Source organism: Primulina huaijiensis, chromosome 3, assembly GCF_012295235.1.
Source record: "Primulina huaijiensis isolate GDHJ02 chromosome 3, ASM1229523v2, whole genome shotgun sequence".
In the NCBI taxonomy this organism is placed as follows: Eukaryota; Viridiplantae; Streptophyta; class Magnoliopsida; order Lamiales; family Gesneriaceae; genus Primulina; species Primulina huaijiensis.
In genome coordinates this window covers 23,187,022-23,213,930 of record NC_133308.1, presented here as the reverse complement: position 1 = coordinate 23,213,930, position 26,909 = coordinate 23,187,022, and the positions used below count along the sequence as shown (strand labels likewise).

Sequence of the window (26,909 nt, the reverse complement as noted above, 5' to 3'; positions counted from 1 at the left end):
TCGAAATGTGAGCATTTGGTGAACTTACGTTGCATATTCTAATATTCAGTATTTTAATACTCATTCTGAGTATTTCATTGACCAAATCAAGTATTTTAAAATTGAAATTAGGTATTTCGCAAGTAAAACTAAGTAGTTCAATGCTTAGTTGCGAATTTGTTTTTCTTTTAAAAATTAAAAAATATTTAAATGAATGTACATGTCATCTAAATGCATCTTGGATAGAAATGCGAGCACTTGGTGAACTTATATTGCCCACTAGAATATCCAGTATTTTATTAACTTTTATGAGTATCTCAATTACCAAATCAAGTTTTTAAAATTGAAATTAGATATTTCGCAAATAAAAATAAGTACTTCAAAATATTCAATGCTTAGTTGCGAAATTTTTTTTTAAAAAAATAAAAAAATAATTAAATGAAATGAACATGTCATCCAAATACATCTTGGATGGAATGCGAGCATTTGGTGAACTTACATTGCATATTCGAATATCCAATATTTTAATACCCATTATGAGTATCTCATTTACCAAATCAAGTATTTTAAAATCGAAATTAGGTATTTCGCAAGTAAAACTAAGTACTTGAAAAAGTTCAATGCTTACTTGCGAATTTGTTTTTTTAAGAATAAAAAAATAATTAAATGAAATGAACATGACATCCAAATGGATCTTGGATGAAAATGCGAGCATTTGGTAAACTTGTGTTGCATATTCGAATATTCAGTATTTTAATACACATTATGAGTATTTCATTTACTAAATCAAGTATTTTAAAATTGAAATTAAGTATTTCGCAAATAAAACTAAGTATTTCAAAAAGTTCAATTGGTTGCGAATTTGTTTTTTTTTTTTTAAATAAAAAATATTTAAATTCAATTTACATGTCATCCAAATGCATTGGGAATGATGAGTGGAAAGAGAAGATAACCAACAAAAATAGATATTTATATAATTTTTTATTAATTAAAAGGATAAATAGGTAAAATTGCATGAAACATGTAGTAAAAACCAAGTTTGTCTTTTGTCAAGTATTAAAATACAAAAAAAAACTGTTGGGTACTGAATCTTAAATAAATCATAGACAGATGTATTTTTCTCCAATTTACCCTTAAATTAATCGGATCATTCAATTAAAAAGATTCACGCCCAAGCCAATAGGATTCACGCCCAAGCCAACGGACAACAAAGATTCCAAGCTTTTGATTGGTGCGCATGCATACATACATACACTATACATACAGTTTTTTTTCTCCTTCATCTGCAATATCTCTGCAATTTACTCAATTTTAGTACTTAGCGCACACGCCATCGCCGCCTCCCAGATCCAAAATCCGATCTATATGATATTAAAAAAAAAGGCACACACTTTGCAAAAGGGGTTTCTCCGTTCACATCAAGAAAAGTATTTCTTGAGGAAAGTTGAAACCCCAAAAAGATCACCAAGATTTTATAAATTCCTTTCTTTTGTCCACCACAAACGATTAATCGTTCGTCTCCTCACGTATTTCAATCAATCTTGGAACCGGAAAACCATTTTTTTGCTTGGTCCACGATGGTTTTCTTCAAAAAAATTCTCCTTTTCCTGTCCGTTTTGCCCTTTTCCCTGTGTCAAGAATTCTTCGATCCTAGCCCCTTTCCGAGGCCTCTGATTATCGAATACGCGGAAATCAATGATGCCCAGTCGAGAGATTGTCAGAGTATAGAAGTTCAATTGAAGTGTACCAGTTGGAGGGTTGCTGTGGAGGCTAATAATTTAAGTCCATGGACGAAAATTCCTGAAGATTGTGCTGATTATGTGAAGGAATATATGTTAGGAAAGGGGTACGAACTTGATCTTCAAATGGTTTCGAATGAGTCTGAAAATTATGCAAGAAGTGTGAGTTTGAGTGGAGATGGGAAAGATGCTTGGATTTTTGATATAGATGAGACTTTACTGTCCAATCTTCCATATTATGCTGAGCATGGTTATGGGTACGTGTGTTTTTCCTTTTTTTCCCATTGGTTTTTATTTTGTTTTCGTATTTATTTTATGCTATTTTGTGATTTGTCATGTAAGATTGGGCTTGATTGGATTTGTCTGCATAATTGAGGAAAATAATGATAAAGAAATCAGTTTTTTTAACCTTTATATGCCATTCTTTAATCATGGAGGTATCTATTATTAAATCTAACACCTGGTTTGTGTTTCATACCATTTTTAGGAGGTCATGGGCATAATTTTATATGTTCAAAATTGTGAGGTTGTGTTTGGATTGGAGGATTCAAAGTCATGTATTTCAAATCCATTTGATTGCTTGGACGAATCCATGGCTTGATGATTTATGTAGATGTAATGATAATTGTGATGAATTTGATATATATCAAAGATGATTGTCATTTCAAATTCATAATTCAAATCTGTATCCAAATCAATTTCTATTTCTAAATCAATCCTTTCATCCAAGCGCAACTTTATAACATTTCAATTGTATTGTTTTTTTTGTTTTGTTTTGAATATTTTTAAATATCAAGATTCCTTTTCGGAATTTGTTAATGTATATCGTATGTGTCCAATTATTATATTATTAACCTATGTTTTGATATGATGTGTTATTTTCTTGATGGTTTGTAGCTTGGAGATTTTTGATAGCTCGAAATTTGATCAGTGGGTTGAGATGGGAACAGCACCTGCTGTAGAGTCTAGTTTGAAGATATACGATGTAGTTTTAAGCTTGGGAATCAAGGCCTTCTTGTTGACTGGTCGAAGTGAAAGGCATCGTAATATTACCGTGCATAATTTGTTGAAAGTTGGATTTCAGGACTGGAACAAGCTCATACTAAGGTTAGCACTATACTCGTGTGAGAGATATTTTATTTCTGAAAGGCTTTTTTTGTTGCTTGGTTAATCATTTTATTGGATTATTAGCAATCAACTATACTTTCAGCTTAAGGTTCAAAAGATTGGCAGCTAGATATTTCGTGTGACAATTGCATGGGTGATAAAAGAGCATGAGACAAATGGTAGTTTATAGTTAGGCGTTTTTTGGATTTTGAATCCTGGCTCAAGTCATTATAACCGATTAGTGTACTCCTTTTTCAGTCATTTTATGAGACTAAGTGATTGATTGACGACCCTCGGTTAATAATTCATAGCTCCTATATCTATGTTCGCTTTGAATATGGCATCCAATCAACCACCTTATTTTAGACTTCAATCTTATTTATGTAAATTTAAGTTGATATTAATTTCACCATCCGCATTACTCTTTTATTTGTTGACAAGTCATGTATAATTCTCCTATTACACTCCATGACCACCACTTTTCAATCACAATTAATGACGAAAATTCAATTCTTCTAATTCTTGCTTATTTTGATCATTAAGGAGTAGATGTATACCTGAAAATTCCTCCATCCTTATAATTTTTCGTTGCAGTTCACTTAATACATATAAACCAATTCTACTATTGCCGAAAGGAGAGTAAAGTCAAAAATATCACAGAAAAACTGAATTAAGCCGAATATGACACATAGTGGCTTCTAATAGCCATACATGATCTACATTGGCTTGTGAAACCAGTACACATGGCCAGTCTAGCTAGTGGAAACATCCCTATATATATATAGTTGCAAGGGATCAAAAGTATACATGCAAATAATAACAAGTACTGTTGCCATTAACTGCTGAGATAATGGCTTTTGAATCAAAAATAGAATTGAGGATTTAGTTAGTTCTGTTATGATCGATTCAACATATGTTTTGTCATTTTCAATCTTATTTATTTTGTTCTTTGCTCTTGTTCTTATGTATTACAATTTACAACACTGGTTAAATATTGGAACATTAAAGTTTGCTAGAAAATACCTGTATGCTGCATTAGTGAACTTGATTGCAACTGCTTTTTAGTAGCCCTTCTTGTTTTTCGCTTCAATAATTTGAACTCTTTTTGGCCTATGAGGACTCAATTTCGTGATGCAATTTGACTTACTTTTTTGACGTATTCCTCTACATTCGGATTGCATTTATATTATTTAAAATTGGATAGTAATCTTGCTTGAAAAGCCTTGTTAAATCAAGTTTACCCTCTGAAGATTAGCGCTACACCATCTTATGTTCATTCGAATGAACTGGACTTAGAATGTCGGACTAATTAATTGTGCAGGTCTTCTGAAGATCATGGAAAGACAGCAACACAATACAAATCAGAGAAGAGGGATGAGCTTATAGAAGATGGTTATCGAATACTGGGTAATTCGGGCGATCAATGGAGTGATTTATTGGGTTCTTCAACATCAAATCGTTCATTCAAGCTCCCAAATCCCATGTATCACATTCCTTGAAATTGGGCAGGTTTATTTGAATAACTCTTCTTGATTGAATGTTAGAAATAATGAAAGACCTGTACATGTAAAACTGAGAAAGGCATTCTTCTGATTCTTGATTGGTATCAAACTTTAGGAGTGCATATGAAGGGATTATTCATTCCATTTGTTGCTCGTGAATTAATTCCTGATCCACTATATGAGGAATTGATTGCTCATGACACAAGCTGGTGCTTTCTTAAAGAAAAATTCAGCATGTTCAATTAGTTATATCATCCTGCACGCTTGCTATATCAATTTGTGCTTGTGCTTCCTTGAGACATTAAAAAAAAAAAAGCAGCATGTTAGTTAGCATCGTGCAGCCACATTGTCAAATGTTTTTGGTATAATTGACGAGGCAAACTAAGTGTGAAAAATATGAAAACGATGGGAGTTCAGAAGCGGATGGTTCGGGTGGATGGTCCATGCAGTGACATGTCCTAGCTACATGTGATCAGACATTTGTTAAAATTCCGAACCGATCCTGTTGACACATATATTAGTCCAACCATAAAACCAAATTTTATGGCTTAATTCCCTATGTAATTAAACATGTCAAAACGGGCTAGCAAGACATTATAAAAAAAAAAATATAAATCAATTCATTGCTTTTTTACTTTATTTTATCCAATATTTTTTTTAATAAAGTGGAAATATATTAGGGAAATTGTATATTTTGTTACGTATATTTGTCCCTTTACAGTTTTGGTCATTTGTACCATCAAATTATAATAGTAGTCCGATATATTAATATTAATTTTTTTTAAATTTTATACATTTTTACGACGTGTAATTGATGTGAGACCGAATGTGTAACATCCCATCAACAAAAAAAAAAAAAAAAATTGCTAGAATGGTGGATTGGGTCTATCCCGCTAATCTCTCTAGAACTCTTAATTACTTACAAATAGTATCGATTCAAAAGTGAAGTCTAATATCTATGTAAAAACATGAATAAGAATCTCACTTGTGTTTTAATCTTAGGATCATTAATAATGCAAATTTCCCGACTTTTCCAATTTCTTTGTCTTTATCTTAATTGTGTTTTTACCTCAGAACCCTTAATAATGCATAGTTCCCGAATGTTCCTATTTCTTTGTTAAGTTTTTCGGTTTTGTGGTGTTCCGATCCTTGTTTAGTCTTCGGCATTAAAATGCATCATGATATTTCGAGTGTTGTTTTGTCTTCCATATTAACAACGTCATTTGATATTTCATATACATTCAATGTTTTATTTTTTTGCTTCTCGTCTAATAATTGACACTAAATTATGGTATATATAATATTAAGACAACGTTTTTTTTTGTATTTAAATAAAAAAAAAACTTTGAATAATAAAAAATATGTGATTAATTTGAAAATTAAAAATGAATATTTTATATATCTAAGACATTGAATTTAAAATAATATTTNTAATTAAAATAAATTTAAGTGTGTGTCCTTAAATTACAACGTTTTTTTCTCTAAATAATTAATAGCAAAACATTTAATGATCAGTAATGTGAGATCTAATAAATGTCGTTGGAGTTAATGTTTTCATTTGGTATTCTAATTTATTTAATTTATGTTTCATGTTTTGTCTTGTTTATTAAAGATATTATTTGATACTCCGCATATATTCAATGTTTTATGTTAGAGTTTGTGTCTAAACAATATCAAAAAATTGGATGATAAACAATGTGAAATTAATGCTGATGATAATTATTAAATAAATGTTAGTGAAATTAATGATCCATTTGGTATTCCAATTTATTTAAAGGATTGTGTTGGGTTTTGCGGCGGATCATAAGTTTCTTATTTAAATATTGTTGGTCGTTCATTTGGAATGAAATTCTATTGATCTAGCCTTGGGGAAAAAAACAGATGACCGTGGTTCGAAAAACAAGGATCCGAAGTAAGTTTTTTGCCTGATTAACTGAACTAGCAAAACCATATCGAAATAGAGAAATTCGCAGTTTGTTACTAATTCGATCGATGGATGAGCCATCTTCGGAGATGTGTATTGTGAGAAAAACATCTGTTGTCGATGGTAAAGGGAAAGAGCCATTCAAGTATATATGAGATCAAACAACGTAAAATGTCTTCATTGGAATATTGTTATAGTCGTATATGTTTCGACGATGTCAATGAGAAAGAAAAGGAATTGAAGAGTGATTATCACTGTTGGTTGAATGGCAGGCTTCATGTGCCATCTTCTGTTGTGAAAGGTGGTATCAAAGATTTGATCACATTGGAGAATATAGCTTGGTAACGGAGGCGTCGATGGTTTTACGGAATTTCTAACAGAAAAAGACTATCGAATGATTAGTTTACGGGCTAATTAAGATGGAATGGATTACTGATCTGATTGACTTCAGAAAATCAAATTTGATGCACCAAACAAGAACATGAAATACGTTTGTTGCAATAATTGGGCTTTGTCATGTGGAAAATGGAATTTCCTTTGAATTCAATTAAAAATTCTGTTTCTCAACATGTTGGACCAAGTGAACCAAGTTTTGATGAACTTTGATTGTGTGAGTGATTGATTTTCGGTTTCTGGTTTCTTGCTACTACTGTCAGTTTATCATTACTGATTATATATTTTGTTGTTAATTGATAATTTTTCTTTGTTTTGTAAGAAAAACGTGACACATGTTAAAGAAGAATCGTGTACAAATTGATATTGGCGACGGCCAAGAAAATTTAGATGCGTACACGATTCTCCTTCTGAATCTCGGCTCCCGATACATTCATCGATGGTATGAAAAAACGCCTATAAATAGAGACGATTGAGGTCCCTAAGCACACACACCTCATAAGAAATATACACCATCTATCGAGGGGGTGGAGTGCTTAGAAGATTTCAACCGGAAAGAAAAACAGATAAATCAAAATTTTCAATGACAGGAGGTAATACTCGATCTATTTCCGCATATAGTTTTATCATGTTCATGTATACGTAAAAACATGATTTTTTAGAAAAATTTCTAACATTTGGTATCAGAGCCACGATACCTCTGCCTGAAAATTTGTTTTCGTTTTCTGAAAAGTTTACGTAAAAAATTTCCTTTACGAAGTTTTTGCGTAAAAAAAAAAAAAAAACTTGAAATTTGAGGATGAACATAATAAATTAAGAAACTTACCTGAGAATTTTGTTCTCGGTTGCACCTTAAATTTCTTCTTTGAAATCTTGAAAAATGAAATTAGAATTTTTGAGAAGAAAACCTCCGAGAGGAGAAGTTGCAGAAGAATGGTTTGAAGATGAATTGAAAACATGCAAGTCTCGACAATTGCATTCGAATGAAATAAATTGCATTCAATTGCTTCAGTGTAATAATTGAATGAAAGGACATTCACATGCAATTCATAATTCAATCCGTTGATTTTTCTTCAAATAAACAAATATCAAAAACTGTGGGCCCCATCCATTTTGACAATTGATTGCAATTGTCGATTAAATTTTTTTTTTAAAAAAATAATAATAAAAATTAATTATTTATTTATTTATTTATTAATACTACTAATAAATAAATAAATCATTAATTAATTAATGTGTTATTAAGTTATATGTATAATTCGGTATACATATAGCATTTGATTAAATAATGTACACATTAAAATAAAGTTAGATGTAATTTCTAATACAAATTTAGAAATTATTTTTTGCATGTTAGATATAATGTCAAATATTATCGATAAGTGTTTGATGTGTATATGCAAATTTAATATTATGTTTGCATTTATTCTTGAAATTTAAAATGCAAAATAATTGGTACATCAATATTCACATAATGTCCATATTAAATTATATTAAGTTGTTTATAATTTGAAATGAAAATATTAAGTAATATGTGAATATAATATTATAAAATATAATATTTCAGATATTCACAAATGAACAAATAATTCTCACTTTATCACTACTCTGATAAAAGAGAAAAACTGATGAGAAGCTCACATTTTCACGTATATGTGATCCTCACTTTATCACTACTCTGATTGAAGAGAAAAACTGATGGGGAACGTTTTTGTTCATATTACGTAAAAATGTGAATATAAAATTATTTAATGAAAATTTTTGGCTTATAAAGATTCACATAAATGTGAATAATTAAGTTGAATAATAATTATAAGGTGACATAAGAAAACATGATATGAGGGAGTTCTTCATAGATCGGTTTAAACTGCCTTGACTAGCTACTGGTCTCCCTGAGGAACGTTGCTCTGACTAGGAGTTAGGTATTTCAAGGGCCTTAGTACTACCTATCTTTCCTGGGAACACTCTTGGAAAATGTTGATAATGTTACTAAATAATTATTATATAAAATATTAAAGTAAAGCCAAAATTTTGTCCGGTGAACCGTATAATTTTAAATAATTGAGGAATAGCCACAGCATCCTTAATTATGAAAAATTATGCATTAAGTGGATTTGGATCACATAATGGACATCAATTGTAATTAATTATATAAACATAATAAATTTTACCCCACAGGGATTTTTATTATATTTATATAACTAATTAGGTTAAAATATCAAATTATATTTTTCTTAATTTACCCACAGGAGTTAAGGAAAATACATTTTGATAGTTTTATCATAAAGTTACAGAAAAATCTTATTGAATTAAAATTTTAGCCCACAGGCAAATTTTATGTCACTAGATTTTTAGAATTACATTGGTAAAACATGATATTGTCTCAAAATTTTAAGCATATTATATTTTGTGCAGTTATGCAACCTGCGAGTTTTTCTGATATGAAATGTGACATTCCCGAACTAAAGGGCGACAACTATAAAATATGGAAAGAAAGAATTCTTCTTCAATTAGGGTGGATGGATATTGATTATGCTATACGGAAAGACGAACCATTTGCTATTACTGAAACAGCATTCCGGATGATATTGATCTTTATGAAAAATGGGAGCGATCTAATCGACTCTGCGTAATGTTCATAAAGACCAAAATCTCTGCTGGTATGCGTGGTTCTGTTGACCAGCATAATAATGTCAAAGAATTACTGAAGGCTAGTGATGAACAATTTCAGTCTTCAGATAAGGCACTTGCGAGCACCCTAATTATGGAATTCTCTTCATTAAGGCTCACCAGTGTGAGAGGTGTGCGAGAGCACATAATGAAAATGCGGGACATAGCGGCTCGGCTCAAGACACTTGAAGTGGAAATGTCTGAAACTTTTCTTGTGCACTACATTTTATGCACTCTTCCACAACAATATGGACCCTTCAAAATTTCCTACAATACACATAAGGATAAATGGTCAATCAATGAATTAATGACCATGTGTGTTCAAGAGGAAGGAAGGCTGTTGATGGAAACAAGTGATAATGTCTTTATGATTACACAAGGAAAGTATAAGAAACAAGCCAAAGTCAAGGGAAAAGGAAAAGGAATAATTCCACCTCAACCTGACATTAAGAAAGAATCCAAGTGTTTCTTCTGTAAAAAGACGGGACACATGAAGAAGGATTGCAATAAATTTAAGGACTGGCTTGAAAAGAAAGGTATTCCTACTTCATTTGTCTGTTATGAATCTAATATGGTTAATATGATTTATAACACATGGTGGATTGATTCTGGTTCTACAATCCATGTTACAAATACCTTGCAGGGTATGCAAAACCTAAGGAAGCCAATAGAAAATGAGCGGAGCATCTATTCAGGAAACAAGATGTCTTCGCATGTGGAGGCTATTGGGACTTGCTGCCTAGTGTTGAATAGTGGTTATATTTTAAAATTGGAAAAGACATTTTATGTTCCTAGTTTTTCTAGGAATTTAATTTCGGTTTCAAAACTTGTACCCCTTGGTTATTCATTTCAGTTTTTGGATAAATCAATAAATTTGTTTTATAAATCAAATCTTATTGGAAATGGTACAATGGTTGATGGTCTTTTCTCTATTTATTTACAAAATAATAACACCACTATGCATGTTCAAGGAGGTATTAAAAGATGTGTTATAAATGAAGATTCCTCTATATTATGGCATCGGAGATTGGGACACATCTCCATAGAGAGGATTAAAAGATTAGTAAATGATGGAGTACTCAGTACTTTAGATTTTACTGATTTTGAGACTTGTGTGGATTGCATTAAGGGAAAGCAGACTAATAAGTCTAAAAAGGGTGCCAAGAGGAGTACAGAAATATTAGAAATCATACATTCAGATATTTGTTGTCCAGATATGGACATGCAAAGTCCGAAATACTTCATCTCTTTCATTGATGATTACTCACGATACATGTATATCTACATGCTTCATAATAAAAACGAAGCACTTGAAGCCTTTAAGGTTTTTAAGGCTGAAGTGGAGAAGCAATGTGGAAAATATATTAAGATCGTGAGAACTGATAGAGGTGGAGAATATTACGGTAGATACACTGAGAATGGACAAGCACCTGGTCCGTTTGCGAAGTTTCTTCAAGAACATGGGATTGTTGCCCAATATACTATGCCTGGTTCTCCGGACCAAAATGGCGTAGCTGAGAGGAGAAACCGAACATTATTGGACATGGTGAGGAGCATGTTTCTTAGCTCTAAACTTCATAAATCTTTGTGGACTGAAGCTCTTAAGACAGCTGTGTATATATTAAACCGAGTTCCAACCAAGGCTGTCCCAAAGACGCCATTTGAGTTATTTAAAGGTTGGAAACCGAGTTTACAACATATACGCGTTTGGGGTTGTCCTTCTGAAATAAGAGTTTACAACCCACATGAAAAGAAACTGGACCCAAGAACTATAAGTGGATATTTCATTGGGTATGCCGAAAAATCCAAAGGGTACAGATTCTATTGTCCATCTCACAACACTAGAATTGTGGAATCAAGAAATGCAAAATTTCTTGAAAATGACTTGATTAGTGGGAGTGATCATGACATAGTTTTTGAGAATGATCACATTAATGCACAACCCTCTTATTCAATGGACAGATTGGTCGTTATTCACACCCCTCAAGACCAAATGGGTGTTAGACAACCAGTTAATGAAGTTCCACAAATTGCTGATGAAAATCCAGTAGATCAAGTTGTTAATGAAGAACAACAAGAAATTGTTGATCAACCAAACAACCTTAGGAGATCTACTAGAATAAGAAGATCAGCAATATCTAGTGATTATGTTGTGTATTTACAAGAATCGGATTTTAACATCGGAGCCGAAAATGATCCTGAAACGTTTTCACAAGCCATGAATTGTAATGAGTCAAAACTATGGTTTAATGCTATGAAAGAAGAGATGAATTCTATGGCAGTTAATGGAGTCTGGGATCTTGTTCAGTTGCCTGATGGTGTAAAAGCCATTGGATGTAAATGGGTCTTCAAAACAAAGAAAGACTCATTAGGCAACATTGAAAGGTATAAAGCAAGACTCGTTGCTAAAGGATTCACTCAACAAGAAGGAATCGATTATAAGGAGACTTTTTCTCCTGTATCTAAAAAAGATTCTCTTCGTATCATTCTAGCATTAGTTGCACATTTTGACTTAGATTTGCAACAAATGGATGTGAAAACAGCTTTTCTCAATGGAGAACTAGAGGAAGAGGTTTATATGAAACAACCTGAAGGATTCTTCTCTAGTAATGGTGAGCAATTGGTTTGTAAGCTTAAGAAATCTATATATGGATTGAAACAAGCTTCCCGTCAATGGTATTTAAAATTTCATGATGTTATCTCTTCATTCGGATTCGTTGAGAACCTCATGGATCAATGTATATACCAGAAGGTCAGTGGGAGCAAGATTTGTTTCCTTATTCTATATGTGGATGATATATTACTTGCAACCAATGATAAGGGTTTGTTATATGAGGTGAAACAATTTCTCTCTAAAAATTTTGATATGAAGGATATGGGTGATGCATCTTATGTCATTGGCATTAAGATACATATAGATAGAATTCGAGGTATTATAGGTCTGTCTCAAGAAACCTATATCAACAAAGTTTTAGAGAGATATCGGATGAAAGATTGTTCACCAAGTATAGCTCATGTTGTGAAAGGCGATAAATTCAATTTGAGCCAATGCCCAAAGAATGATCTAGAGCGGGAACAAATGAAAAACATTCCTTATGCTTCTGCTGTCGGAAGCTTGATGTATGCTCAGGTTTGCACTAGACCTGACATTGCATTTGTTGTTGGGATGTTGGGAAGATATCAGAGTAATCCAGGTTTAGACCATTGGAAAGCTGCAAAGAAAGTAATGAGGTACCTGCAAGGGACCAAAGATTATATGCTTATGTTCAGACGAACTGAGAATTTGGAAGTAATTGGCTACTCTGATTCAGACTACGCTGGCTGCATTGATTCAAGAAAATCCACTTCAGGATATATTTTTATGCTAGCTGGTGGAGCTGTATCTTGGAGAAGTGCAAAGCAGACATTAACTGCTACTTCCACTATGGAAGCTGAGTTCGTATCTTGTTTTGAGGCAACCTCACATGGTGTATGGTTGAAGAGTTTCATTTCAGGGCTTAGAATTATGGATTCTATATCTAGGCCATTAAGAATATATTGTGACAATTCAGCTGCTGTTTTTATGGCTAAAAATAACAAAAGTGGTAGTCGAAGCAAGCACATCGACATTAAATATTTAGCCATACGAGAACGTGTTAAAGATAAGAAGTTACTTATCGAGCACATTAGCACTGAATTGATGATTGCGGATCCTTTAACTAAGGGCATGCCACCATTGAAATTTAAGGATCATACAGAAAGAATGAGACTTGGTTCCTTTATGTAATTTTGTTGTAAGAACAAATTTAATGAAACTATGATGTGATATTTTCTCATATTTGTTGTGTACACATTCATTGATTTGAGAAATATCAATAAAGTTGGACCTCGAATAAACATAAGGTTTATTCATTAAGTTATACAGTTTGAGATACATAATGCATTGTGATACGTGGAAGATAATACTCGTTTGTAGAGGAACTATTGCCATGATTCATGTATTTTGTTTTCTCCTATGGTAAAAGAGATATATGTGTCAAGTGGGAGAATGTAAGAAAAACGTGACACATGTTAAAAAAGAATCGTGTACAAATTGATATTGGCGACGGCCAAGAAAATTTAGATGCGTACACGATTCTCCTTCTGAATCTCGGCTCCCGATACATTCATCGATGGTAAGAAAAAACGCCTATAAATAGAGACGATTGAGGTCGCTAAGCACACACACCTCATAAGAAATATACACCATCTATCGAGAGGGAGGAGTGCTTAGAAGATTTAAACCGGAAAGAAAAACAGATAAATCAAAATTTTCAATGGCCGGAGGTAATACTCGATCTATTTCCGCATATAGTTTTATCATGTTCATGTATACGTAAAAATATGATTTTTTAGAAAAATTTCTAACATGTTTATGATCTGATTTGGTTTCTAAAAGTGACGATTAGTGTATTGGTTTTATCGCTTTTTTAAAATTGATCTATTATGTGGTTTTGAGACAGTTTCACGAATCTTTATCTGTGAGACGGATCAATCATACCGATATTCACAATAAAAAGTAATACTCTTAGCATAAAAATAATATTTTTTCATGGATGATCCAAATAAGAGATTCGACCCACGAAATTGATCTGTGAGACCGTCTCAAAAAAGTTTTTGTGTATTATGTGATGTAATATCGGAAACGAACCGGTAATACGTTTGTTTTTTCGTTCATCTATTAATTTTATTTGTTTAACATTGTTTTATCTTTAGATTCAGACATTATCGTACTTATTTACATATTTTTCAATATTGCGAAATTGTTTGTGATATGGTATATGCAATGTATGGACTTCAAAAAGTAATAAACTGATAAATACAATAATGAATTTAAAACAAGTATATAAATATTAGAAATTAAATTATCCCAAACACAACACACAAACATATAAATGTATTATCATTAATTTTTTCTCTTAAAAAATTAATATTTTATCATACAAAATTAGTCACTTTCCGAAGTGAATTTTAAAATTATTTCGTTGGAAGTCATAGAAAATTGAATCAAACGTCATCATTAAAATCTCTTTTTTTTCCCCCTCGACTTTTCTTATATCTTAAAATAAGATATATAGTGAAAAATTGTCCAAATTTGATCATATATATATCAAAGTAACATAAGATTACGATATGATCAACTACGGAAAAGAGATCATAACTAATATTACAAGAATTTTAAGTGGTCGACTACCGGCCGCCGAGGCGGTAGCTCCTGCCACGAAAAGCCACACCACCGGTCCGATTGGGTGGCTCTGCGGCGTCTGTGTCTGTCTCCACCGGTTCTGAAGAGGTGGTTTGTGGCCGAGGTGCGGTGGCTCTAGACCCATTTAGCCTGTGACTCCTGCCACGGAATATAACTCCTTCTGAAGGCTCACTCCTCCTGAATGGTGAATTCATTTGAAAGCCCACACCCCAAAATGCCACCAATTTATGACTAAAATATCGTTCAAGGAATAATAACGTTTTGAAGATAATTTCTCAGAGCAATACGAATCATTTCTTGAAATTAAATAAAATATGTTTTTTGTTATTTAATTTCAGGACATGCGATATTATATATTTTAGTCTATATAAAAAAAAAGAGAATGGATTATTTATTATTATTATTTTTTAAGGAATCTGAACAAAAGGATACACCCATTTTGGAGTCTTGCAAATGTTGTTGCCACTGGAAAGTGGATAAAGTACTGTGACAAAGTAATAGAGATGACCCGCTGCAATTCCCATAAAACCTACTTTTAAAGAATTTCCCAGCAATAAGTCCATTGCTAGCGTATACCATGGAACGTAAAATCCCTGCAACCACAAATTATACATATCAAATTTTCATATATATTTTTTTAAAAAAATAAACTTTTATCCTAGAGATGTCCCATAAGGCGTGTGACACACTCGATATGTCGTAGGATTTCAAGTTCGAATTTAGTTTGATTGGTTATGGCTTAATCGATGCAACAGCTCCAGATTTGACGATTGTCCACACTATACCAAGATGAGTTTTTCCAACATGCTCAACCGACTTCGTCGGTTGTCACTTGATCGGGGTCAGGTTTTTGGTTCTTTTGGTTCGAGTTAGTACAAAATTAATAATAATTGTGCGTACCTTCAATTCAAATAGACCGTGAACGTTGATTCGAGCATTCGGGAACTCTCGACCCCATATATACACAATCACGAAAACCATGGACGGACCCAGAAACGGAGACCAAAAATACGGAACTGCTGCAATGACCTATATCACCAGGAAAAACCCATTAAGTTTTATTTATTTTTAAATTAATAATATCGACTCTATGCATAAATTGGATTACCAAGAGTGAGAGGGCTCCAAATATGTACATCCATACTAAGTCAGCTGTCCTTTTGTCATAAGGTCCCCTTTCTAGTTGAACTCCATAATATAGTCTGAAAAATCAACGCAATTACATTTTAGAAATGTAATTTTACTCCTCAAATTTTCAAATTCCAATCTTATTACGCACAAAATTATACATCACGAGGAGTTAAAAAAAATAAAAAATTGTTCCTAGCTCGTTAAAATAATCGGACCATACATCGTGAAGAGACGAAGAGCAAATGCAAGTGAAAATGGCCCAAGAAAGAAAAAGGACGTGACGAGCCTCCAAATCTGCAAAATAGTAAAATAAAATAATATATTTTTCAGCAGAAAAAGGGGCAATACAAATAATAGATAGACGTAAACAAATAAAAAAAATTAACTAAATGAAATACTAAATTTACCTGAAATCTTTTGAAAACATCTGAGTACAAAAGAGCAATATTTTGATAATCGAATAGTTGTAGGTGATAGGCACTAGTGGTCAGCAAACAGACCACGGCATACGTCTTTGTCACCGGAGGTAGAGAGTTATAATATCTGTTTTTTGTATAAGAAAAAAATTGATCGTAAGAACATAATTTGATCGATCTCGGATTTAATAAACCTAAGCCACTGCTTGGTTGATAAAATCTGCATAATATGAGTGTTATATATTTTTAGGAAGAATTGAAGTGAAGAAATATGACAACTTACTGTGCTGGTGTAGACATGGTTAATCGATGGGCTAATTATGTGATCTTTAATTTCTTGTACTCGGAATATATATGTGCAGTGCTTGGTCTATGTATATTTTTGCTTTGGGTTTTTCGTCTTGAAATTAATACAATATTGTAGTTGGATTCATAATTTGCTTTGGAAATTCCAAGGGAAGACTTGGAGTCTTCCTCTGGCCCAAATATAGTAGAAATTGACAAAAGTCTAAAACTCATTAATTTCAACCAAGGTTGCCGACGAGCTTTTGGAATCCTTTTGTGGAATTATCGTCTTGACTTGCACTCCTTGGACTTTTCAGTTCACAACAAGGTTAAGAAAGTAAGAACGTTCCTAATTAAGCCATCAAGTGCTTCCAATTTTAACAAAAGTTATCCGTTTGTCTTAAATGGTAAAGTTGAACTTGTTAAGATTGAGAATTGGCTATAACTCAATCCTAAAAGTCAGTTCAAGAGAGAGGATTGTCTAAGTCCACACATACAACTCCCAGAGATTTTATTCAACCGATATATGACAACTAATAATGAATATCTGGAGCGTGAATTTTACAAATTACTCAATTATGAGCAGAACATGTAGTCCAACTCTAGGCACTCCAACACATAACGGTGTAACATGAGCTCTGATACCATGTTAAGATTGAGATTTTGACATAACTCAACCTCAAATGCTAGCTCAAGGGGGGAGCATTGTTCAATACCCGTTCTGTCTTATAAATTTCACGCTCCAGATGTTCATTCTTAAGCGTGAGGGAGTATGTTAGTTGTCCCACATCGGTTAGAAAAAAAAATCATTGGGAGTTGATATATGGACTTTGACAATCCTTTCACTTTGAGCTAGCTTTTGAGGTGAGATAGATACAAATTTCAATCTTAACAGAGTTGAATAAATTTTTTTTATTTATTATTATGAGTCTAGCGTTCAGATTCTCCAGACTCATTCTAGGAGAGCACGGTCTACCCCCTTGTTGCTCTCCATGTAAATCTGGATGGTAAACAAAGGACGGTCTTTCCCCTTATTCGCTCTCCATGTTTAGGATCATTTGTTGACAACTATTTTTGGATACAGTTTCTATGATCCTAATTTATTTTTTACCTCTGAGTTGCAAGCAAAACAAAGTACTTTCCATTTTTAAATAAATAGAATGAAATGAATATCTTGTTAAAATTATTCATCAAATAAGTAAGAAGTGGGATAAGAAAAAAGTGATTGAGGGAGAAATCCCTTTTGAATTATAATCATACGTCTGTGTTCTTGTTAGTTTTAGTTAATTTTCTGGCAAGTGAATTACATATTTATTGTTATGTTGGTTTTTTTAACTATGTTTTTATTTTCTAAACTAAAATTTTTTAATCGGATCACTTAAGCGTATACAACTTGGTCAACACGCTGAACAATTATTATATTATTATTATAATTTGAATGGGTCCCATTATTTTCAAGAAAAGAAGACAATTAAAAAAGAAAGGAAAAATGGGTCGCATTGTATGCTTTCATGTGGGTAACTTCTTGGTCTATTTCAGACATGATATAGATATATATATCTTTACTAATTAAATTTTAGGTCTAGTCATTTCTATAAAATATAAAATTAGTTTGTAAATTTTGTTTTTTCAATGATTTTTTATAATCTATATGAAAAATAAACAAATTTATATATTTCTGAAAAATGACAGTAATTATTTGTTGGGAAGTCCTAAGTATTGGATGGAAAACGAGGTAAAAAATTAGGGACAAACATGGAATATAGATTTTATCACATTGGTATCATATACAGCAATGGATGAACTCAATTTGTTGTGTTGATCTTCATCTTCCAATGTTTCTCCCCATGGTTTTTTCAAAAAATAAATTTAAAGATTCTTACTAGTACTTGGAATTGGTGATGATGGAAGTTAAACCTGGAGCAGAACCAGTAGCATGAATTATTTGGTTGATTTTTTTACGTTAGTGAGATAGATTGGTGCCACATCAAGTTTCTGAATAAATGCATTGATTTTTAGCCTTTATATGTAAGTATTCTTCATCTGAAATTAGTAATTACCTTATGAAACACATACTATCTGATATCCCTTACCGGTAATTTGTTGTGCTAAGCAATGCTGTTGGCTGCATGAATCTTGCGGACGGGATCCCTACTTCTTCCCCACTATTTTCTTCCAAAACCAATGCTCTCTCCATATCCTCTCCATCTGTTCCATCGGCACATTCTTCGTCTCCGGCAACAGAAAATAGATGAACACGGTCATCACCAAGACCCACCCCCCAAAGAAGATGAAAAGGTCAGACTTGAAACGACAAAGCATCGCCAAGAACGTCTGCCCAACGATGAAAGTGAAAAGAAAATTTACGGCCACAGAGATGCTCTGTCCCGCGGATCGGATTTCCAAAAGGAAAATCTCACTAGGAATCAACCATCCTAATGGACCCCAAGAAACTCCAAAGGCAGCTATGTATACGCAAATCCATGTCAAAACCATGTAGGAGTTTGTTTTGCTTAATTCGTTGTGATCCCCTAGTTTAGCTGCCAGTATGCCACCGATGATCACCTGAGAAACTAGGCATCGTTATTCCGCCGATTATTAGCAAAAGTCTTCTCCCGGTTCTGTCGACAACCAGCATTGCTATCAAGGTTGTGGTGGACCCAACAACCCCCGTGAGCACTGAAGACATGAGAGAAGCACTTTCACCCAAACCAATTGTACGAAATAGTATTGGCGCATAGAACCCAATCACATTGATTCCTGTTACAATTTGAAAATATGGGATGGCGATAGACATCACAAGTTGGGGCCTGTAGTTCCGTTGGAGGATGATTTTGTACTGGTTTTTTTTGGTCTTTGGAACGTCCCTTGCTCAGACAAGATCTTCTAGTTCTGCGTCCGCATCATCCGTGCCTCGGATTCTTTGCAGTATACGTTTTGCTTCTTCATGGTCGTTTCTTCGTTGAATGATGCTGTTCGGTGTGTCTGGTAGAAAGAGTGCTCCCAATGTTAAAACTGATGCTGGAGCTGCAGCCATGGCGAGTGAAACTCGCCATCCCCATCCACCAGTGATTTTTTCAGTACTGTAGTTAACAAGGCTTGCTGCAAAGAACCGTATACATATACATAACTGGAAACCATTACTGATTGCTCCTCTGTACTTAGGCAGCGCCATTTCCGAAAGATACAAAGGGACAGCCTGCAAAACAATCCCAAATAATAAATTTTCTAGACAAAAACTTGGAGGTGCTCACTGTTTTCATAATCTCATGTTAAATTTTATACTATATAGTCAGATATACTGAGAGGAATTTCAAAGTGAACATCTGCTCAGTGTGTCAAAGAATGTAACATTTAGTGTAACAGGAGATTTGAAATGGTTTACATTTACCTGGTTAGTGAAACCGACACCAACTCCAAGCAGGACTCGGCCAAAAATCAGCATGTATATATTGGCGGCAGCACCATTAAGTGCTGCACCAAGAAGAAACGCTGCGCCTCCAACAAGCATTGACGTTTTTCGTCCAAAGGATTTGGTGACAAATGAGGCGAAAAGTGAAGTGATCAAGCCGGCTAAGTAGAGTGAGGATGTGAATAATGTCAGCAATTGGCTGTCAAATTTACAGTAGTTGCTGATCTCTGTGTCCTCTATCATCCTGGTGTATACCTTTGAGAAGAACTTCTTCAGAAACGGCTCCATAGAGGTCACTCCACCTACAGGTTAACCAACAACGGTTAAAGATGCAACTTTTTTCTCATTATATCAACATCGAAAAATCGGATTAACAAAAGTAAACAAGAACAACGTATGTTATTCATGTTGTGGTTTATGCAAGATTTTCATTCTCTGTTCGAATTTAAAGACAAGTTTCACCCTTCTTATGGATTAGAGATAAACAGTCTTTCACATCTTCTTCACCCGTAGGCCGTATCTCGAAAATATTAGAGCTTTCTTAACAGAAATCAAAGCTTCAAAACAGATTCAAATCTTGAAAACAACCATCAATATAATTATCTATACATGATTTACAAAACCATAAAATGAAACCAGAGCCCGAAACACCGAAACCTAAAATTAACAATAACCCAAGTTCTGGAACCACAAAAAGAATCATCTTTATACTCACTTATTGTATGAAAAACCAAAGTTCAAGAACTGCATAGATCACAAAGAAGCGGATTCTATCTTCTCCGCAAGTAATTAGAGTTGAAAGCTGTTTTATCAGCAAACCTGAAACTCCAATATCATAACCAAAGATGAAGCCTCCCATAGCGGCCACAGCACAAGATAAGATCACAAATAATGTAACCCTTCCATTGTAATCCCCTGCTTCGCCTGTAATCACAAAACCCATCGCCATTTTTTCTTTTCTTCAAGTTTCTAGTACAGGATCGCATAAACATATAATTATACACGTGCTTACAGGCTTGCAATTTTTCTTTTTCTTTTTTGGACTAAAAAGAGTGTTCGCTTGACTTTGGGAGTGAGGACTGGCTGTTAAAAGGTGATCCATATAAAAATGATAAATTTAATATGACTGTCCAGTCCAGTTTTATCATTAATCTATGAAAATTATAAGTATTATCAAATATCATGAATGTTGAGCGCTAATGTTTTCCTTCGTAATGGTGAAGAAATAAATGCATTTTTCGTTTGTTGTTCTTTTTCATTTGGGAAGAAACACCTTCAAATTGTGGCGGAGTTTTACGCCTCTACCCTGGGGCGGAGGTATATATGGAGCCCCACCAAATTATTTTTTAAGAAAATAAATATACTTTATTTTAAAAATTTTATTGATTAGCATCAAAGACCAATCTATTTTTTCTCTCTTTTTTATTTGTATGTGGCGTCATCTCTATTTTTTCCACTCAAACTATCACAATTTTCATTGCTTCAAATGGCCGTAACTTCATCATCGATCGCTATTTTTCAAATTCGATTGTAGATTCGGAAAGCCCACGACATAAGCTTTCTTATAATACCAAAATTTCGAAGTTTCTTTGTCGTCTTGAAATCAGCCGTCGCCCATCGGTCGCCAATTTCACCGAAAATCATGAGAAAATCTTAGTGTTAGACTTTCTACATCTTGTTCTTGTTGTTCTTAGTTAGATTTCGAGTTTTAAAAGTAATTTCAGATTTTAGTGTTTCGAAATTTGGGTATTTTGGTTTTTTTGAATTCTGATATTTAATATATATTAAATTGTTGATTGTAGGTACTATATTTGAGCCGATTGATGGTATTGATAATTTTTTGGAATTTATTTGAGCATTATTTGGAATTTCCAGATTTTATATTGGGGATTGTCGATTTTTAATATTGATTATTTATTATTTGGATGTTTAGATGCTATAGAAAATATAAATGCGAATTTATGGAATTTTGTAAGAATTTTTGAAAAATTCAGAATTATGTAAATGATATTTTCGAACATATAAGGCTGTAAAAATTTTATATTTAAATATATTATGCCTTAAGATTGTCAAATGTTAACTTCGAAATTGTTTTGAAATAATTATAATTGTTCGATGTTTATTGGATTAAAGTAACAATTATTTAGTGTTGGTAATATTGATTTGATTCAGTTAGCCATAATAAGTTAAACTAAAGTGATATTTTATGGTGTAGACGGCACCAAGGAGAAAAGAAACTCAAGAATGAAGAAAAAGAAAACCATCGACTAATTTTTTAAACAAAAAGAGCAGACATCGGCAAGTTAGGACCATTCTCCATCCAATATTGATGTCTCAAATCCCAGTTATCAATAACTTAACAAATCTCCTAGAATTGATGTTGATGTGAGTTCTCTTGAACATGATCCGGCATTACGTACTCCGATATGGAAATATCATGTTAATCAAATGGATGAAATTAGACGAACTTATATCAAGATGGGGTCATATCAATCAATTAAGAAAGAGTATCCACCGACCAAATTTGGAAGTCAATGTTTACATGAAGTCAATATTTAGCTCCATGTTTTTTAAGGTATTAAATATTAAATATTCTTGTTCAATGTTTTCATGAAGTCAATGTTTACATATTTTTTATTTTAAATTTTTTAGTTAATTATTTATTTTATTAAATACAGTATGGGACGGAGCCAGCCCCAGATAATTTTAAATCCTGGCTCCGCTCCTACCTCTACCTATATATATAAGTAAGCGAGCAAGAACATAACCTCTTCTAACGATTATGCAAATAGTAACGTAAAACTATATAAATTAGAATAACAACAAAGTTAATAAAATAAAAAAATCAATGTCAATATTGAAAAAGATCAAATCTTTTCCTCTATTTATGATTTTATTAGTTTCCTTTTGAGTCTATGTTCCTACTTATCTTTTAAGAACATAATAAAATAAAATCATTTTCAGTACTCTGTGTCTCTGTCCAAACACAAAATTACTTCTATTTGAAAAGAAAAAAACAATTAAAGAACCCAGTTTAATACCTTAAAACTGACCGGGCTAGAGGAATACCAATTTTTTTTTTTTTTAAATTAGAGGAAAACCATCTTAATATATATATTAAGAGTTGATATCCATCGACGGTTTTATGGATTAATATCCATGAGACGAGTTGATCGATCAGATCATATTTGGAATGAAAAATAGTATTTTTGACATAAAAAATAATATTTTTCTCGGATCGGATCGTGTAAGAGGTTTATCTCACAAAATAAATTCGTGAAACAGTCTCATACGACTTTTTGCGATATATTAAAATACACTATTTATTACGTAGGGTTCGGCCATTTCTGTAATCTCTATAAATAATTTATAAATGGATGATTTCACGACATATATACATACATACATATATACATATATATATATGTATGTATGTATATATGTATGTATGTATATATATGTATTAAATCTCACTTGTACAATTTTTATTTTAAAAATAACTTAAAATGAATATTGCGATTCTATTGAAATATTACATATGATTTTGACCAGGAGAGTGAAGTTATTGAGCAAAACAAGCACCATTAGGGTGTCTGCAGTCATAAACCTATAAACCCAACATTTTTGAACGGCTTATTACTCCATGTCGCTGCCACATCAAAAGTTAAAAAATCTCAAGTTATGTAAAACTCTCCCCCACAATCATAAACTCAGGAAAAAAAACTTAATGATCAAACAACCAAGATTCATTATTATAAACAACGAAAATTATTTAAAAAAAAATTTTTGGGCCATCAAAAATTTCGGCATGACTTCCTCGTAAGTAGGACATCTCAAAAATTTTCAAACAACACAAACAACATTTATATACTCGAAATAAAATCATAACATCAATTCACAAACCAATAACCCTATTGGTCAGGACTAACACATGCAGAGCCGGCAAGGCTCGATCTACAACTTGCATTTCATTGCATTTTACTTGATTTTATTTCATGTCAATTATATTTTTCGTAATTTTATTGATTCATCGTACTGGGACCTGACCCCTTTTTATTTTATGTTGTGATTGTTTTTTTATGTCATAGTAGGTTATCCAAGAAGATTTGATGTATCTGGTGCAGCATCAGATAGTAGTGCCCAATAGTTTTGTGTGTGTATGTGTATATATTATATCATCGAGTCATACATTTGCCAAAGAATGTCCTGCATTGTTGTATTGTTACTTTTATGATGTTTTGAATTGATAATTGTGTGATCGAGCCTTGCCGGCTTTGCATGTGATAGTCCTGACCAGAGCGGCAGTAGGTTTGTGAATTGATGTTATCACTTTATTTCGAGTATATAAATGTAATTTGAAAATTTTTGGGATGTCATACTTACGGAGAGATAATGTCGAAATTTCTGTTGGCCCAAAAGAATTTTTTTAATCATTTCTCTGTTTACACTAATGAATCCCGATTGTTTGATTATTAAACGCTAATCAGGAGTACCGGCCCCCACACTAGGGATGACAATGAGTTGAATTTTAATAGGATTATGTATCCTCCGTTCTCATCTGTATTTATTATATTCATGCTTATCTCTGGATATTCAATTTTATCATCATCCTCATACTCGTCGTAGGATTGAATATACATACCCTATCCAAATATCATATTACCACCTATAATTATATTTTCTCAAATTTGAATTATTTCGAGTAGGTTATGGATATTTTTAAATTATTGAAAAAAATATATAAAAATTAGCAAATTAAACATTATAGAAAAAAATAACAAAATATTATAAACAATTTATCCTAACATCATTATATAACAAAAATAGCATCAACTCTATACTAATAATTTTTTGTATTTCATCCGACTAATATGGATTCAAGGAAAGTTATTTGCCATTGAATCATCGGTACGAGAGGTAAAAAAAAATTATTTGGCTTGTGATACACATGTCCCATATTGATTGAAAATAAAAGTTTAAAATGCTTTGCAAAAACTTACAATATATCTCTATAACAACTTGAGTTAACTATTTTGGTAAAGAGAGGACAAATGCAAAGTAGTTTCTATAGGGACTTATTGTACAGTCGCACAGGTGCGGGCATGAGCCCGAGGCGTGACAGAATGATATCAGAGACGATCATCAGCAGGAACATCGGAAAATAAGTGCCATGCAGGACAAAGTGTTACGTAGGTTGTGTAGCTACCTCTTGAACCTGCGGGAAAAAATGCTACATAACGGGAGCTAACTATTAAAACTTTACGTGCCATCTTTAGATTTTAAGTACTTTTAGATCGAGGGGTAGTGTGTGACGAGGACGTCGTGTTCTGAATGAGGGGTAATTGTGACATCATTAATGTCCAACGTTGGTATGAAAGTTTAAAATATTTTATAAGAGCTTACAATATACTCCTTTACCAATTTGGGTTAACAATTTTCGTAAAACATGGACGGATACGAAGCAGTTTTTATAAGAACTTATTGTATAGTCGTGTAGATGCAGTCCTAAGCTCGAAGCGTGACATGGGGGACCTAAAAATTAGATAAATAAAACATTATGTCTCATCTCACCTATTAAGTACACAAATGATACATTGATCCTTCGGGATAATTTGAACGTTTGCATGGTAGTGCTTCAGAATTAGTTAAAATCAAAATGCATGGAACCAAATTCTTATATATATTTCAATCAAACTCAAACTCAAACTCGAAATACTTTAATTTAATATAATGTGCGCTCGGTTGACAAATGATTAAAATAAAATAGATCACAAATTAATTGAGAGAGATCATAATTGGCTCACAACATAACAAAATTGAAAAACTTGGGATTTATAGATCAAAATCGTAATTTTCCTAGTTAAACTATATTCCACTTTATTTGATCGGTTTCTTCCCTTTTAATAAATTTTTTTTGACCATATTTAATATTTGAAAGTCGAAATATATATAATAGTTGACCAATATAGACCTATAGATTCTACCAGCTATGGATACAAAAATAGGGGTCGGGGTATATTTGCAAATTGGTTATCATTATAAATCTGCTGAGGGGACCATGCCTGCAGTGCGTGTGTGTGAAGTGTTTGCAGTACCCGTTTATGCGAAAATTTTCAAATTTTTTTTTTAAACACAATTTTGAATCTCAGTGTTTTTGGCCAACAAATTAATATCCCATTCTTCTAAATAATCCAGATTCACAAATCCATTTCTCCACAGGAAAGATTATATATTTTCAGTTTTTTCCATCCATTTTCTCTCGAGTTTCTTGCATTTTCTTCTCTATACTTTCACATGATCAGCCGCGCATTCTCATTCAAGAAAATCCATCGCAGCTCCTTCTGGATCTGCATCTCAAAAAGGTATAATCTTGTGCTCCCAGTAAATGTTTTCGCCTTCTGTTTTCCACTCCAAGAACATGATTTTTATTTGTGATCATGCATGGATATGCTTGTAAAATCATTATACATATTAGGGTTCTTGTAAACATCCATTTTATCAGAAAACCCCATGGCTCTTCTGCAAAGAAAAATGGATTCTTGGGCACTAAACAGCAGTTCGCGCACGGTAGAACGTCGTTTGAATCATCTGCTCCGGTTGAATTTTTCTACATTTTTGGAAAATGGGTTCAGTCTATTTCTTCGATCCTTCATCTTAATTAAAAAAAAGAGCCCAAAATTTGCTTCAAACTTCAGATTTCACATAACTTTGCAGCCTTATTTCTTGCTGTTCATATGCAAATGCATGGAGTCTGTCACTGTTTATATATGGTGCTTATATTCAGGTTGTTTGTCTGCTTTGATTTCTATATCTGTGACATAACCTTTCTGATACCCAGCCGCAATATTAATTTCTTTACTATATATGGAAATAATCGTTTTTTCCAGATTTTTCAGACAATCTCCACCTTTTTCGAAAACCCTAAACCAGCTCCAATCTTTTTTCTCCTTTCTTTATTCATTATTAGCCAAAACCCCATTAATTTTGTGTAGTAAAAAGATCAGATTTTGTGGAAAAATTCATTGTGTTTATTCATCCATGTTTGTATGCAGATTACGGTGATGGAAACCTATTACAGAAAACGATCCAGAAGAGCCCTCCAAATCAACCCTGTAACTGTAAGCTGT

General features: G+C 32.8%; 3 protein-coding genes and 1 pseudogene across 3 annotated transcripts in view; 2 read left to right on the top strand and 2 right to left on the bottom strand.

Annotated features, from left to right (window-relative positions):
- The window catches only part of LOC140973842 (large ribosomal subunit protein eL15-like), a 94,483-nt gene that overhangs the window by 28,908 nt on the left and 38,666 nt on the right, over positions 1-26,909 (top strand). The gene's annotated exons all lie outside the window — the stretch shown is intronic.
- On the top strand, positions 1,251-4,468 carry LOC140973840 (acid phosphatase 1-like). The gene is made up of 3 exons (XM_073436934.1): positions 1,251-1,975; positions 2,616-2,825; positions 4,147-4,468. The coding sequence occupies exons 1-3, from the start codon at positions 1,557-1,559 to the stop codon at positions 4,322-4,324; spliced, it is 807 nt and encodes a 268-aa protein (XP_073293035.1). The 5' UTR covers positions 1,251-1,556; the 3' UTR covers positions 4,325-4,468.
- On the bottom strand, positions 14,361-16,521 carry LOC140972265 (derlin-1.1-like). Its single transcript, XM_073434713.1, has 7 exons — positions 16,369-16,521; positions 16,077-16,212; positions 15,890-15,963; positions 15,647-15,740; positions 15,439-15,567; positions 14,971-15,131; positions 14,361-14,769 (listed from the first exon to the last, which is right to left on the bottom strand). Exons 1-7 carry the CDS (start codon positions 16,383-16,385, stop codon positions 14,523-14,525), a joined length of 858 nt encoding a protein of 285 aa, XP_073290814.1. The 5' UTR covers positions 16,386-16,521; the 3' UTR covers positions 14,361-14,522.
- Positions 18,362-20,877, bottom strand: LOC140973839 (hexose carrier protein HEX6-like; annotated as a pseudogene).

What these genes read in the sequence shown, in the direction of transcription:
- LOC140973840 (XM_073436934.1), top strand. Translation starts at nt 1,557, where the DNA reads ATGGTTTTCTTCAAAAAAATTCTCCTTTTCCTGTCCGTTTTGCCCTTT. An exon ending in TATGCTGAGCATGGTTATGG is followed by an intron (nt 1,976 to 2,615) that starts GTACGTGTGTTT and finishes GATGGTTTGTAG; the next exon opens with CTTGGAGATTTTTGATAGCT. An exon ending in TGGAACAAGCTCATACTAAG is followed by an intron (nt 2,826 to 4,146) that starts GTTAGCACTATA and finishes TTAATTGTGCAG; the next exon opens with GTCTTCTGAAGATCATGGAA.
- LOC140972265 (XM_073434713.1), bottom strand. An exon ending in ATGTTTTCAAAAGATTTCAG is followed by an intron (nt 15,964 to 16,076) that starts GTAAATTTAGTA and finishes ACTATTTTGCAG; the next exon opens with ATTTGGAGGCTCGTCACGTC. An exon ending in GCTCTTCGTCTCTTCACGAT is followed by an intron (nt 15,741 to 15,889) that starts GTATGGTCCGAT and finishes TTGATTTTTCAG; the next exon opens with ACTATATTATGGAGTTCAAC.